The sequence below is a fragment of the Triplophysa dalaica genome, chromosome 2 (genome assembly GCF_015846415.1).
Source record: "Triplophysa dalaica isolate WHDGS20190420 chromosome 2, ASM1584641v1, whole genome shotgun sequence".
NCBI lineage: Eukaryota > Metazoa > Chordata > Actinopteri > Cypriniformes > Nemacheilidae > Triplophysa > Triplophysa dalaica.
Genome location: NC_079543.1, coordinates 3,441,929 through 3,456,543, shown reverse-complemented (window position 1 = coordinate 3,456,543; position 14,615 = coordinate 3,441,929). Strand labels below are relative to the sequence as shown.

At 39.6% G+C, this 14,615-nt stretch overlaps 2 protein-coding genes across 3 annotated transcripts; one reads left to right on the top strand and one right to left on the bottom strand.

Annotated features, from left to right (window-relative positions):
* Positions 1-1,007: 1,007 nt before the first annotated feature.
* Positions 1,008-4,152, top strand: LOC130409914 (uncharacterized). The gene is made up of 4 exons (XM_056734128.1): positions 1,008-1,298; positions 1,552-1,715; positions 1,834-1,943; positions 2,786-4,152. The coding sequence occupies exons 1-4, from the start codon at positions 1,086-1,088 to the stop codon at positions 3,862-3,864; spliced, it is 1,566 nt and encodes a 521-aa protein (XP_056590106.1). The 5' UTR covers positions 1,008-1,085; the 3' UTR covers positions 3,865-4,152.
* A 1,606-nt stretch (positions 4,153-5,758) lies between these two features.
* mri1 (methylthioribose-1-phosphate isomerase 1) lies at positions 5,759-14,256 on the bottom strand. Of its 2 annotated transcripts, XM_056734146.1 has the most exons (7): positions 13,951-14,256; positions 11,903-12,126; positions 11,192-11,361; positions 10,931-11,107; positions 10,634-10,858; positions 9,240-9,392; positions 5,759-6,047 (listed from the first exon to the last, which is right to left on the bottom strand). In XM_056734146.1, the coding sequence occupies exons 1-6, from the start codon at positions 14,080-14,082 to the stop codon at positions 9,259-9,261; spliced, it is 1,062 nt and encodes a 353-aa protein (XP_056590124.1). In that variant the 5' UTR covers positions 14,083-14,256; the 3' UTR covers positions 5,759-6,047; positions 9,240-9,258. The 2 variants fall into 2 exon arrangements, with proteins under 2 accessions (XP_056590124.1, XP_056590115.1); XM_056734137.1 differs by lacking the exon at positions 5,759-6,047 and having other exon boundaries at positions 8,366-9,392.
* Between the last annotated feature and the right edge of the window lie 359 nt (positions 14,257-14,615).

Genomic DNA, 14,615 nt, shown 5'->3' with positions numbered 1-14,615 from the left:
AAGGGATAGTAATGTTTTTTATGCAGACTAATTTGGATGCCTGATGTCATTTATCTGTGCACAACTTTGTTCCAAAAAGAAATGTCACGATATCTTTGGATTCGTGGATGACGTTTTGCTGTTGCCATGTTACTAATTCACACCGTCTTTCAAATAACTTGTAGGCTGATCCTTTACATGAAGTATAGAAGACGGTGTTAAAAATGCCAAAATTCTTTCATTTATCTCTTTTTTAAGGATTTTTCCCTTCTGTTACATTTTGTTTGACCAATGAAATCACGATTAAAAGACAAAACAAACAGTTTTCAAATGTCTATTTGGATAACATTGAAAATACGTTATGAGTTATGAAAATACAAAATATGAGTTATTTTGTATCAGGCTATTTAACAGACCATTCCTCTATTTCTTTTCAGGTCTAAATATTCTATTCAGTGTATGTTTTTCTAACCTTTGTGTAGTGTTACAAAGCTGGAACAAGAAGCACTTCATTTCTTTAATATATCTGTGGTTGGTGGCCTCATGACTATTAAGCTTTAGTTTTACTAGAACGAGTTTAATGGGGGAGAAAAATATCCCTTTACTGTGATAATCCATGTAAAATTGTCCGGGTGGTCTTGAAGATATTGTTTCCACGAGCGAGCTAAATCGATCTACCATTCTGTTGTGTGTTTATTTACTTGACCCATCTTTAATCCTTAGTATTGCTTAACATCTTTTGGTGATCGTAGATTTTAGGACTTTGACAACAACTAATTTACACATTCATTCTTGGAGCTAGTAGTGTGAAATAGAACCGCAGCAAACAGAACTTTTAACTCCGCCTATCAAATGTGAATAATGCGCGTGCACGCGAGGGGAGTATGATTTGTCCGGGGAGTCGGATTTCGGTACTGTAGCATCACTGATAGACTCCCCTGACGTCGACCTGACGCGAGCCAATTGACCCTTCGCCAACCGTTTGATTGAAAGGCGATCTGACCAATCACAACGCCGATAATGTTAGTGTCCGCCATTTTGTCCGACAAACAAAGCACTCCGACAAACTAGACTTAGTACAGTTACGTCTGTGATTAACCTGAAAAATGGTGAAAAGGTGCTCGTATGGGACTTGCAACTCAGACAGCAGGTACCCAGAAAGGTCGGGCGAAATACTATTTTATCCTTTCCCCAAACCTGCCACAAACCTGGAGAAGTGTATGAAATGGATACGTTTGTGTGCACGGAAGCACCATCAACTGAGTTTGGAAAGGCTGAAAATTCCTTCCGCAGCCAAACACATCTATGTGTGTTCAAAGGTAACACAATTATATATACTGCACATTTTAACTGTGTTGAAATATTTATTTTATTTTTAACATGTTTACTAAATGTTTACAGGTTGAAGGTCGTAATCTGAGAAATGTATTAAAAGCGTAACTTAACTAGGATAGCTTGCCGAAAACTGTTTTGCCTGACATTTCTGTGTTCTGTCCTGTATTAGTTTACTGTTAAGATAATTAATGTGCAATTTAGGGTAACCATGGTTATTCCTCTGTCATTAAACTCCAGCACTTCGTTGACGGCCGGCCGACACCCAATCACCCTGATCCTCTGCCAGCGTTGACATATGACGTTACACCTGCGAGACGTCCGCATAGACTGCGAATGGTGTCAGTACCACGAAAGAAAAGACAACGAGTTGACAGCATGCCAGACGATGCTGAAAACATCAAGTATTTCTCTTAAAGAACAAGCAAATAATTACAATACACTGTTTTTATTTTATACAGGACATAATAAATTAAAACCACTTTAAATCTTGTAACCTGCTAAGCATATTATTTTTTACAGAGTTGAGTGTGATGTACAAGGCGTCTCCGTGGATGTTACAGGAGAGATAGCATCAGAATCATTAATGGATGATACAACTACAGAGGGAAGCACTATTGTCATTAACACGGGTATGTGTTTTGTTGCAGTGATCTCTCTCTAACTGTACAGGGTTGGTAGGAAATTCTCAAAAAAGTACCAGTCTAATTTAGTTTTTATTTCTAAATCAAAGTTAATTCTCTCCAGATGGTAGTCATTGTCATATTTTACAAAAAAATCAATCAATCACACCATGGCATTCCATCTGTCCTATAACCGTAATAATACTCATGATTATTTCTCAAGAGTGTGGGTGTCCCCACTGTGCTTTTGGAGGTTTTTACAACCTGTGTAGCTGTGCTGGTCTGGGCACTTTATTTCTAGAAGTCCATAGCTTTTGTCGTGGCCGCGCTGAAGGACTTTCCTGTCCGGAGATTTACCTAAGTGGGTTGCATAGGGATTAATGACAAAGCCACACATTGGTTTCCTGTGACTTCAAAGTATTGGGCTGCAGCATCTGGCTCAAGCGCCAGGCCACACTTCATCACTGTGGATTGATGTGTCTTCTTCCTCAGCATGCCGATACCTGGAGTATATTCTCTTGAAAGAGGATGAAGTAAGACGAGGAGAGCGGACACAATGCCAGATGTTGTTGATGCTCTGTTGTCTGGTTTCAGAGTTTGAGATCATTTTGGCTTCGTAGCATTCCATTTCTGTTAGGACTGTATAGAAAGTGCTTGGCTGTGATGGCAAAGGAAATACTGAAAAATCATCAGTTTCCGTAGGGTTTGATAGGGTGGATCTTAGCCACGTGTTATCGAATAATGGGAGCCACACACACACAACTAAAGTTACAAATATGGCTTTAAGTTATTTGCATTGTGTTTATGTTAATAAAACACTAGTTCTTATCATTTCATTCTCACCTTAACAGAGTCCACAGATGAACAATCCCAGATGAGAGAAAACCAAGAGGAAGTGGAAAGACTAAGGTCTCTTCTTGTACAAAAAGAACAAGAAAATGACCAACTAAGGGAGAAAATACGAACTTGTCAGGCTCCTTACCCACTAACACCAGAGATTATAAATAACAGCAGTGTCCCTTACTACTTTAGATACTGCACTGGGTTCACTTACGATGAGTTCAACAAACTGTGCAGATTTTTAAGATTACCAGATGGTGAAAAGGTCACAGAAACGCACAACCTCTTGAACTGTGATAAACTGGACAGGCACACCTGCCATATGCCTCTACGTCAGGAGTTTCTACTAGTGCTTATGAGACTGAGACAAAACTTCGACCTGGAGGAGCTTGCTTTCAAATTTCAAATTGATATACAAAGTGTTAGCACTTTATTCAGTTTGTGGATTGATTTCATGTATGACAGGCTAGGTGTGTCTGTCTGGCCACACAGGGACATCATAACAAAAAACATGCCAGAAGACTACAAAGCAGAATTTCCAACATCTTTTGCAATTCTTGAATGCACGGAGATAAAGATAGAGAAACCCTGCTCGGCGTTAGTGGAAAGTCAGACTTATTCTAACTGCGAGTCCATGAACACACTGAAGTCTCTGATAGTCTGTGATGCTCGTGGCTCCATTATGTTTGCGTCTACACTTTACACGGGATCGACTTCTGACCGAGAGATATTTAGACAGTGCAAAATCAAAGATTTACTGAAAGGTCTGCTTCAGTGTGGCTATCTTAAGAGAGGGGATGGGCTCATGGAGCATAAAGGGTTCCTCAATGATAAAGACGTGAAGGAGCTTGGCCTTAAACTAAACATTCCTTCGTTTGCAAAGTCAAGCCTTCAAATGCCTGTAACGGGTGTTGAGAAAACAAAGAAAATAGCCAAATATCGAGTGCATGTTGAAAGAGCAATAGCCAAAGTAAAACATTTTAAAATATTATCTGGCAGGATCCCTAATTCGATGTTAGTAAATATAAATGAGATATGGTTTGTGGTGTGTATGTTGTCTAATTTCCAACAACACATCATTGAGACATAGGCTGCTGAAGAAACCACAAAGGGACAGAGAAGTGCTGCAGTTAAAGATGCAGGGATATATATATATATATATATATATATATATATATAAATATATATTTTGTAACCCACCTTTATCCTTGCAAGCTTGTAGTCTTTTTTTATGTGTTTGAATGCAAATGTTTTTCTATTGTAATGAACTGTGGCTGTACAATATACAAAGTTTGTGTCTACCTGTGTCATAAAAGTCCAGATTGCTGGTAATCCAACACCTAAGTAGTTTGGTATTTCTATCCTTCTTTATAAAGCATTAAAAACAACTCGTCTGTCATTGCTGTTGTGACAAAAGATAGGTTTCCGTTTTCGGTTTGTTTTCGCCACCACAACAGCTGTTAGCGGCAGCGGTGTTATTCTTCTGAATCTTGGCTGAGTGAAACCATAGACGTTCATACATTACTATGACGCCTCATTGTCTGCTGGATTGAACATCAATACTGCCGCTATATTGGTGAGGGCAAAAGCAGACTACAAATACATACAAGTGAATGGTGGAGCTGCAGTTTTCTGGATGAAAACAACATCGTTTTCATTTCTCAACTAATTTCAATACTTTTCTATTAACGTGGAGTACAGAAACGTTTTGGCTCTAGTTAAAGAGGGTTTTAGACTTTTTAGAAAATTTATTACGGAACTATTAAATGGCGTATGGTCAGAGCACTGACAGGCTGACCCCCTCTACAGCAATGGTGCCAGCACTCATACGTCTATTTCCCAAAGACAACCTCTGAAAATGATGCTGAGGACGTGAACTCAACTTCTTTGGTCGACCATGGCGAGGCCTGTTCTGAGTGGAACCTCTCATGTTAAACCGCTGTATGATCTCAGTTTCAGGGTCTTAGCAATCTTCTCATAGCCTAGGCCATCTTTATGTAGAGTAATAATTCTTTTTTTCAGATCCTCAGAGAGTTCTTTGCTATGTTGAACTTCCAGTGACCAGTATAGTGAGCGATAAGACAATAAATGTAACACTCCTGGTCCCCATTTACACCTGGGACCTTGTAACACTAACGAATCACATGACACTGGGGAGGGAAGATGGCTAATTGGGCCCAATTTTGGACATTTGACTTAGGGTTGTACTCATTTTTGTTGCCAGCGGTTTAGACATTTATGGATGTTTGTCGAGTTATTTTGAGGGGAAAGCAAATTTACACTGTTATACAGGCTGTACACTCACTACTTTATATTGTAGCAGAGTGTCATTTCTTCAGTGTTGTCACATGAAAAGATACAATAAAATATTTACAAAAATGTGAGGGGTGTACTCACTTCTGTGAGACACGGTTTATTATATTCAATATGTTCAATAAAAAAAAGGTCAGCCATTTAAAAAAATACTGCACTTCTTCACAGCGTTTTAGAATGCCCCATATAGTATATCTATACTGCCTACTGATGGACAAATATCAATATCCACATACAACAGTTGGTGGCGGAATATTTTGTGTTTTTGTATAAAAAATACAAGACTAACCCCTCCCCCAACCTAAACCACATGAAAGAGCAGCACAATCTGATGGTAGCGCAAAATATCGGAATGTAGCGAATGATCATTTTAAAATTTTAGACCAGAATAGACATAATTATTGTTTTATATCAATGTAAAGACATTATGCCATGCTGGCCGTAACTTCACGTTGCAAAACGTGCTTTGCTCATTAAAAAAAACTTTTCGTGTCGTTTTATTGTATATTCATTTGATGCGTTTTGACAAATATAATATACGTAAATATATATACGTTTCAAAATCTTCTTCTCTGGATATTTTGGTGGGGCGGCACCCCGGCACCCTCTATTTACCAGCCGCCACGGTGTTTGAATATTAATAAATAAAACGGACACAGTTTTTGGTTCTCTCTGTTTATTGTACCGATGTGGAAGAGACATTTCAATTTATGTATGTGGTATAGAGCATTATATTTATATGTATAAAAAACATCCAGCCTAATAGTTTTTCTTCAGCTATTTCCACAGAATACAAAATAAACCAGGTTGTGATTATCAGTTAAGAGCAGTAAGAACAGAAACACAAAGAGGTCCTCTCAGACTGACATCGGTCCACCGATCACATTTCCCATTGGTCACAAAGTCACAGTCACATTGTCGTTTTGGCACCAGGTGTTGCGAGACGTTCATCTCACCACACTAAAGCACATTAAAAAAGATATGAGCGAACTGAAACTTTCTGAGGCAGTTAATAGAGCCGAAACCTTTAGCATGCAACCTCCTGAACTCGGATTGTCTGGCATCAGCATAACCTCAAGAAGGCAGCCTATCTATTGCTTCTCATCTGTGATGTGTGAGCTTTCGACGCATTACAATCAGTTTTTGATAATGCCAAGATTATATAATATGCGGGTTAACAGCTTCGGCAGGACAGCCTGAATGCAAAGTGCCGACTTAAGTGTTTCAAAGCCAGACTGAACCAAACGAATCCTTCGCTTTACTTGAATAATTTTCTGCCAATTGTTAAACATTCAGTTGATTTTAGGTGTCAAACTAGAATTTGTTCATCCCTTCGAGCTCAGAGTGGCCTGTCCTGTCTATAGAGGGCCTCTCAATAAAAGCTTTTAAACAAAATCATCACCAAGAATCACAATTTATGGTTATAGTGTATAAATATACATAAAACACAGAAAAAAAAACCATTATGCAAAATCAAACTAAACCTTGTACCTTCAGTACACTACACATCTATACACGAATGATCTATTACAATGCTACATTTAATGCATACAACTTATGCATTCATCTCTAAAATGACTCTTATATTTCCATATTTATAGCTTCAGTCCTAAACTCAAACTCATCTGTCAAAAAAAAGATGTTTTTCTTCTGAGCTGTTTTATGTTGAACTATAGATTTGAAGTGATTGAAGAAAAATAAACGGAAACATTTACAGTTGCTCCGAGTGTTTTGATGCTACATCTCTTTTTGTTAGACAGAACCATCAAAGTAAGTATGTGCATCTAAAATCGCACAGCTATTACCCAAATGTATGAGTTTGATCGTCTCATTGTGGAAAAAGAGGGCACAATGATGAGTGAAACATTAAGAAGTGCAGATAGTCCAATGATAAATTATTTTTCATAGACCTGTATGATGGTGTTGCTGAGAGCCTAGGTGGAACACAAAGCTTGTGTGTGTGTGTGTGTATGTGTGTGCGACCGTGTGTGTTATTGTGCAAATAAATACAACAGAGGACTACATCACACATTACAAAACAAAGTGGAAGTACTATTAGAGGAGTTTATATCTTTTGAGGTATTGACTATTGTCTAGCTCCATAGCACCATTTCTTCTCTACGCTGGAATCAAATACAAGTACCTAAATACATAGTTATACTTAATATTTTACTTTGACCTGTGAAGAACTTTGAGCTGTGTTTTACCTATGAACGGTGCTATACAAATGCATCGATTTACTAGATTTAAAGGAATGTTCTTGGTTTAGTGTTCTTGGTTCGGCTTTCCTGTAGCTCAGTGGTAAGAGCATTGCGTTAACAACGCAAAGTTGTGGGTTCGATCCCAGGGGATTGCAAATACCTATGTAAAATGTATTGGATAAAGCAATGTAAGTCGCTTTGGATAAAAGCGTCTGCCAAATGCCTTAATGTAAATGTAGTGAAGCTTATTCTCTATGGACAGCATTTGCAGCATACCGTCCATTCAGTTAACGAAAAGACACTTTTACAGTGATGCATATAAAATTATAACAGAATGACACAGGACCAAGCAACAGACGATACAAATTTACGAAATTTTAACCCTCGCTGTGAATAGATTTAGGTTATTTAAAGTAAAACACAAGCTTCCATAGCTTTCAATTTAACTTTTCCACAGTGCTACATATACATTGTACATCTTCAGTTACAAGAATTGTGTAATTCTCATGCAATGCATGTTTGGTAGGTTCTAAAAAGAGAAGTTAAAATACTAAAAATAAAATTAAAAAAAGATTTGTAACACAGACATGAATTGTAAGTGCAATACTGTGAACATGATTTATGTTTTCTCTTGCCAACGGAGAACTCAAAGTTGAACCTCGAACATTCCTTTAAATTCAGATGATTGAATCACAACTTTCCTTTAAAATGACTTAACCTGTGAAACTCAAATAACAACGGTGCAACAATCTTTCCATAGATGCTGACTGAGGGCAAAGTGCTGCATCGATACTGACAATCGCTCGGATGTTTTTTGTCGCTCATTTGTGGCTTTCAAAACACTCTAAATGTTAATATAACATTTGGATTCAGTAACGCGTTCGGCACTTCCATTAAAAGATTTGGCGTTTCGATTAGCGTTATTCTAACGCACTAAATCGTACATATGTACACTAAAGGACAGCCCTTATATAAAATGAGTGAAGCTTATCTATTACCCTAAATAACCAAGAGTCTGACCTTCAAGGGAAACTAATTCAACCGTTCTAAAAGTCAAGACAGTTTTGAAATATTACGATCGTTTTAGTTAATCTGTTTAATGGTCGTCCCCATTTACCATTTTTGCGAAAAGTGAATCCTACAGAAACATGCAGAGGTCACATTAAACACTAAATCGGAAGAAAGGAAATTATATTTTACAAAAAGTAAATTTAGCTTTTTTTTGGATCTGTTGGTACTGCAAAATATTCACACTGGAAGAATAACATTTTCGTTTGTCAGTACTAATATTAAAAAAATAATTAAATGAAGCAAATTCTACATAATATATAGGATTATGCTTCAAATAAGAAAATGAAAATGTTTCTTGAACTGAAGTCAAAACTTGACTTATGTAGTTTCAGACCCCACTAGCAGATATACATATATAACAATTAAGATAATACAATTATTCTCTAACAATCAAAACAAAATTTCAAATATAATTTATAATTCTTGCCTTTCCATTTTAGTTAAAATACAACCTGGAAATGTCTCCGATATGCTTTCACCTTGATACACTTTAGGGAGCTAAAACCGAATTGTGGAAAGGGAGTGCGAGTGATAAAAACCCTGACAAAGGAATGAGGTTTCACAACATTTCAGACAAAAACATGAGATGATGCAGCATGACCTGTACAGACAAGAGAGGCGATTGTGTGTGTGTGTGCAAGTGTTTGTGTGTGTGTGTTTACAAGCATCCCTGGGTTGTACTTTTGTGTAACACTGCGTTATTCCACTTGACGTCGTAAGTGTTAAATTGAATAAAACGTGAGTGTACCTTGTTAACGCCATGGTGCTGACGCTTTTGTGTGTGTAATTAAAGGTGCCGCTTCCACCAGAACAAGGTGAAAACATTACAAGAGAGATGAGAGAGCTGAGTGGTGCTTGAGGTGCGGTAATACACCCTTGCCTTCGGGGGCGCTGTGGCCTTACAGGGCGGTGAGTCTGCCCGTGAGAGCAGCCTGGAGTTCAGACGGCAGGAACACGCCGAGCTCGGTGATGATGCCGCCTGTGATCAGCTGGTGAGGGGTTACGTCAAATGCCGGGTTCCAAACATCGATACCTGCAGGCCACAGACAAAAAGAGAATCGGGATATTTATTTCTAACTTTATTGGAAACTATTATACCGTTTTACTAGCAGGAAATTTGTCAGACACGTTATGGTTTATTTTTAAATACAGTAAATGTCTGAAACGTTATTATATAAAGATGTTCCCCTGTGCGGATCATTCCCATTGCAAATTCTAAGTTTGTCCCTTGCGAGTCACACAGAGTGTTCATGGGAGTTGAGATGTGATCAGTCAGTTAACGCCGTCGCTCCCCCGAGACACCAGCAGCTATTAAACCTCAGCATTAATTAATCTGATGCTTCTGGCTCTAGTCTCTCGCCCCCCATCCCCCCCCCCCCATGTAGTATCATTACTCTCTCGCCCTCGGTCTCATATCAGAAGAGTTTAATTAGAAGCAGCTCCTCTTTTAAAAAAAAAATCACACTTAAGCCCGCAGTCACACACACACACACACTTATCGCCTTTTGTCTCACTTTCTCACCCCGTCCTTACAAAAAAGCTTTGAACGTTAAAACCAGAGGAAAAAAACTGATGGACACACAATCTAAAATTAACCTTTTGCCGCAAAATGTCAACATATTGAAAATGTTGCATTTGTATAGAAAGAGTTTTGTGTTTGCGAATTGACGTTTTGTACAAATAAGGTAATAAGGTTGACAGTGATGTCAAAATCTGTCAAATTCATATTCAGTTTTGTTGATAATTTATTTTTAGGCCACTGAATCATACATTTTTTACATAATATAAATAATAACAATTTCGTCAGCATTGTCGCGAGCATAGACTGTATAAAAGATGGACAGGATGACCCCACTTTCTTCCCATGTAATGAATTGATCGTAAAAGATTTGACGATGGGTGCTGACATGTTACGCAAAAACGTCAGTTTGGAGCCTAGGCATGAGCAGTAGAGAGCACAAAATGCAGCGCGGCATCAAAGTCCTGCCCATATTCCCTCATGACTCAACCATAAACGAAGAAATTATGTTACCTCACACTTACGGCAGGTACACTTTTAGGATGTGTGTGGCACCCCTGTTTGCGAGTCTCAACACCCCTAGTGGTCAATTATTATAACTATAGAAAAAAAATATTTCATTTATTTGTTTACAATTTATACAAAAACCATATACAAAATGGTTATACGTTTCAACTTTTTGTAATGAAACGTCTCAAAAAGTAACTAGCCAACCAGCTAACACTACATTTATTGGCATAATGTTGGTTTCTTACCGGGTGCTGCTACGGGAACTCCACCGATGCTTGTGAGTTCCTCAGGTGGACGTTCCTCGATCACGATGTCACGGCCACTTTCCAAACTCAAATCGCAGGATGTGCTGGGTGCCGCCACATAGAACGGTACCCCATGATGCTTTGCGGCTATGGCCAACTGATATGTTCCCACTTTGTTCGCAGTGTCGCCGTTGGCGACGACCCTGTCTGCTCCGACAACAACAGCTGCACACAGGAGAATTATCGTGTTAGAGATACACTTTAATAAAAAAAGGAAATGGGACCAAACCCACTTACCTGTGATTCCTTTTTCCCTCATGGCGAGCGCAGCCATGCTGTCTGTGATGAGGGTGGCCGGGAATCCCTCGGCGACGGCCTCGTACGCTGTCAGCCTGGCCCCCTGGTTGTATGGCCTCGTCTCCGTGCAGTACAAACGCTTCAAACGGCCAAGTGAGTGCAATGACCGTACCACTCCTGAAACACACGCACGAGTCATGATGAAACTATCGGTATTAGACATTTTTTAATTATGACGCAGATATACACGTGCACACTAACCGAGAGCTGTGCCATATCCCGCTGTGGCGAGACTCCCGGTGTTGCAGTGGGTAAGGATTGTGACGGAGTCTCGTGGAACTCCAGACAAAATGTGCTGCGCGCCGTAGTTGCCGATTTTTTTGTTGTCGTTCACGTCTCGCTCCAGCATCTCCTCAATCCAGCCAATCACACTGCGACAGGGGCGTGGCCAGAAGAGACAGGTCATTACAAACTAAAAATGCTCATTCCAAATATAGGGATTAAAGGTAAAACGTCTAGTTTTCCACTATTATCATTTTAATAACGTTTAGTAGGGCTTTTTAGTATCCAGCCAAGTTTATTATTCTTCTGATATAATATAATGCAATATTGTTTGGTACTAAATGATTCATTTTTATTATTGGATATTATTCAATATATTCTGCAATATTACATAATACACAGTGGCCCTTAAAAGTCTTCGTTTTACCTACAAAATCCATTTGGTTTAACGCTTGACATGAAAGTATCAATTTTTTCATTTTAACTTTGAGACACCATGTTGCTTTTATGTCGCTTTTGATAAAAACGAGGATTAAATCAAAGTCATTTGCTTGAATATCTTCTAATGCCAAGACATTCATTGTTTTCAAGCATTTTTAAGAGTAGATTAGGTAAGAAAATGTAGGCACGCTGTACTTCTGTCAGTAGTTCTATACGTCTATACTTTTCAAATCATGACATTATTCGCACCTGTCTCTCAGTTGTTCTGTGTTCTTCTCCATGCTCTCGTTCTCCGTAAACTCCATCAGCTCGCGTGCAGCTCGGCCCATGTTGACCGCCGTGGGCCGCGCGGACGTCAGGTGGCACAGAGAGTCCCTGATAAAGGAAACGAGGTCGTCACCTCCGGCGCCCGCCCGCAGTTCCACTGCCAGGCTCAAGCACCCCACGATGGCGATAGCGGGAGCACCTCGCACCTGGGGGGCGAAAGGTCACGTGACAGGGAATCAGAACGGCATTTTTCACACGTGATGCTCTTTAAGGTCATGGGTTTGAATAGAGGCGCACACACCTGTTAAAGATGAAGAGGATGCAAACCTGATTCAAACTAAATATTTCAATTAAGACATCATGACGTTACAATAAATTCTGTTATTTTTCTATTAAATCAATTTACAGCTCAAATAATAATAAAAAATGCTTAATTTACAGCAAGACATAGACAGAGCAGCTAACCTGTGTCAGTCAAACGCAGAATAATATTTTATTTCTGCATAGAGATGCAGTTGAGCATAGTGAAACTCATCCATTCTGGAGATTAAGACCAGAAAAAAAACATTTTGGGGTCAGTCTCCATATAATTAAGTAGACATTTATTAAGAAAATCACATACATTTTCCATAAAATGATTTCATAGCAGTGAATGTCCGGACCACCATCATGACACCATTCATGCTGAGATCCGTCTGAACGTATTATGACATCATCTCAAAAATTCTACCTGGCCAAGTGACTATGATGTCATAATGGCATCTGACAGTAGCACGACATCACTCAAAAAAAAAAATCGGACATTCCCAATACATTCCTTCACAAAGGTGTCTTTGGTTAACCGTCAGAGAAACATTTTCCCTCAGATGAATGAGACGGCTGTCTCTGCGGCGTACGTGAAGCGCTTGAGCGTGATTGTCATTTCCTGTCCATTAGTAAAGCTCTCACGACGGTGACAGCGTTTGGCACGGGACCAAGACCCCTGAATTCCAGATTGATCAATAATTCATGCCAGATATTTGCAGTAACGACTATTAATGAGTCGCAGCCGGAAGACCATCACACCAAAACATTCATTATACGCCGGATTAATCAAGAACGGGCTCAGACCTGGAGGTTATGAAAATGTAAAGATACATGTATGATTTCACAATATGGGTCTTCATGTGTTCCTAAACAGAACAGAACAAATTGGTCAGACTGTGTGTAAACTTGACGGGCAAGACTGTTTGGCACACACTGGAAAAGGCTAATACACACATAAATCTGTGACAAATGAGAGAGAAATAGTTTTTGATTTATGACTTAATGTACAATGACAGAGAACGTTACTTATACAGTCATTGTTTAATTCTTCTTTTAGGAAACACTATGTCCTATCTAAGGATGGTTTGTTTTCATTGTCCTGAAACGAAATTCTTTGAACCAAATGTTGTTCACACATTTAGACAGTTTTTAGTGTATTCGGACATGAGCATTTGAGACGTCTTGTCAAGTTTATACGTTAAAACTTTACAATAAGGTTCCTTTTGTCACCATTAGTAATGGATCTGCAACATAATTATGCATCATTTATTGTTGTTTATTATCGTTTGTTAACACAAATGGCTTCATTCATTGTTCTTTCTAGTTCAATGTGCATTAACAAATAAAAAACGGGAACAACTTTTGATTTAGACGCGACGCAACGATCGGGACGCGTGTGTACGCTGACCAACAATTAAACGTCCGGACGCACACAGACACTTGACACAGTTAACGACATGCGGCATCATTCCAATACATCCATCCGCACGCGAGAAATGAACGTATACGGCATTGTTACATTACACTACATAAACATCCAGTCATCTAATAGTGATTTCACAACAAGCGCACATTATGCAGATAACACACGAACGCGAACAAAAGCGCGACCCCCTGCTCTAGTTTGACACAAAGGAGCCGCCGCGAGATCGACGCGTTCCGATCTCGCGGCGCGCCGACGTCCGCGAACGGAATCGGGCAGAGGTTCCGTCAGGCCCGCTTACCTTCATACTCTTGATGGCCTCATATCCGTCCCGCACCGACCGGACCTCCTCGTACACGGTCTCGTGCGGCAGCAGCAGCTGGTTGAGGATCTGCAGAGACCCGGACCGGTACCGGATCGCTTCCAGCGTCATGACCCGTATGAGATGCGGTTGAAGATATCGTGCGGCGGGTTGCGTTCGTTCGTTCGTTCGGCAGGCGTCCCGTGGGTTCGGGGTGTGTTGAAAACGGGGCGCAACGGTGTGGGCGTAGTTTAAAGGCCTCCGCCGACAGAATGAAACGCGAGCACGGAACCGCGTGTTCGCTCCGGCAAGAAGCCCCGCCCATGTAACCACGCCTACTCCTGTCAGTCACCCTGAGGCAGAGACCCTCGCGCGCTTGAGGTGAATTTGACGTGTAGATTTGAGTTTTTTATTAGAAGAACTGCGGGAGATTCCGACGTTTATTAACTTATATAAAGAGAAGCTACAAAAAAAAAAAAAAAATGAGTTTGATGTTTTAATACGTCATGACGTCAGTTACATCTGACGGATGCGTGTGAAGACCTTGTTCAGTCAATAACTAAACATCTTTTCTTCATATTGGCGACGTCCCAAACTTATATAAAACTCACCCCAATACTCACTTTAAAACTTTAATTTAAATGTCATTTATTTTTGTGTATAAC

Excerpts from the sequence above, each read along its gene's own strand:
- LOC130409914 (XM_056734128.1), top strand. The coding sequence starts at position 1,086 with ATGGTGAAAAGGTGCTCGTATGGGACTTGCAACTCAGACAGCAGGTAC. Across the intron at positions 1,716-1,833 it reads GACGATGCTGAAAACATCAA|AGTTGAGTGTGATGTACAAG; the intron begins GTATTTCTCTTA and ends TATTTTTTACAG. Across the intron at positions 1,944-2,785 it reads CACTATTGTCATTAACACGG|AGTCCACAGATGAACAATCC; the intron begins GTATGTGTTTTG and ends TCACCTTAACAG.
- mri1 (XM_056734146.1), bottom strand. The coding sequence starts at position 14,082 with ATGACGCTGGAAGCGATCCGGTACCGGTCCGGGTCTCTGCAGATCCTC. Across the intron at positions 11,108-11,191 it reads GGGATATGGCACAGCTCTCG|GAGTGGTACGGTCATTGCAC; the intron begins GTTAGTGTGCAC and ends CGTGTGTTTCAG. Across the intron at positions 9,393-10,633 it reads AGTTCCCGTAGCAGCACCCG|GTATCGATGTTTGGAACCCG; the intron begins GTAAGAAACCAA and ends TGTGGCCTGCAG.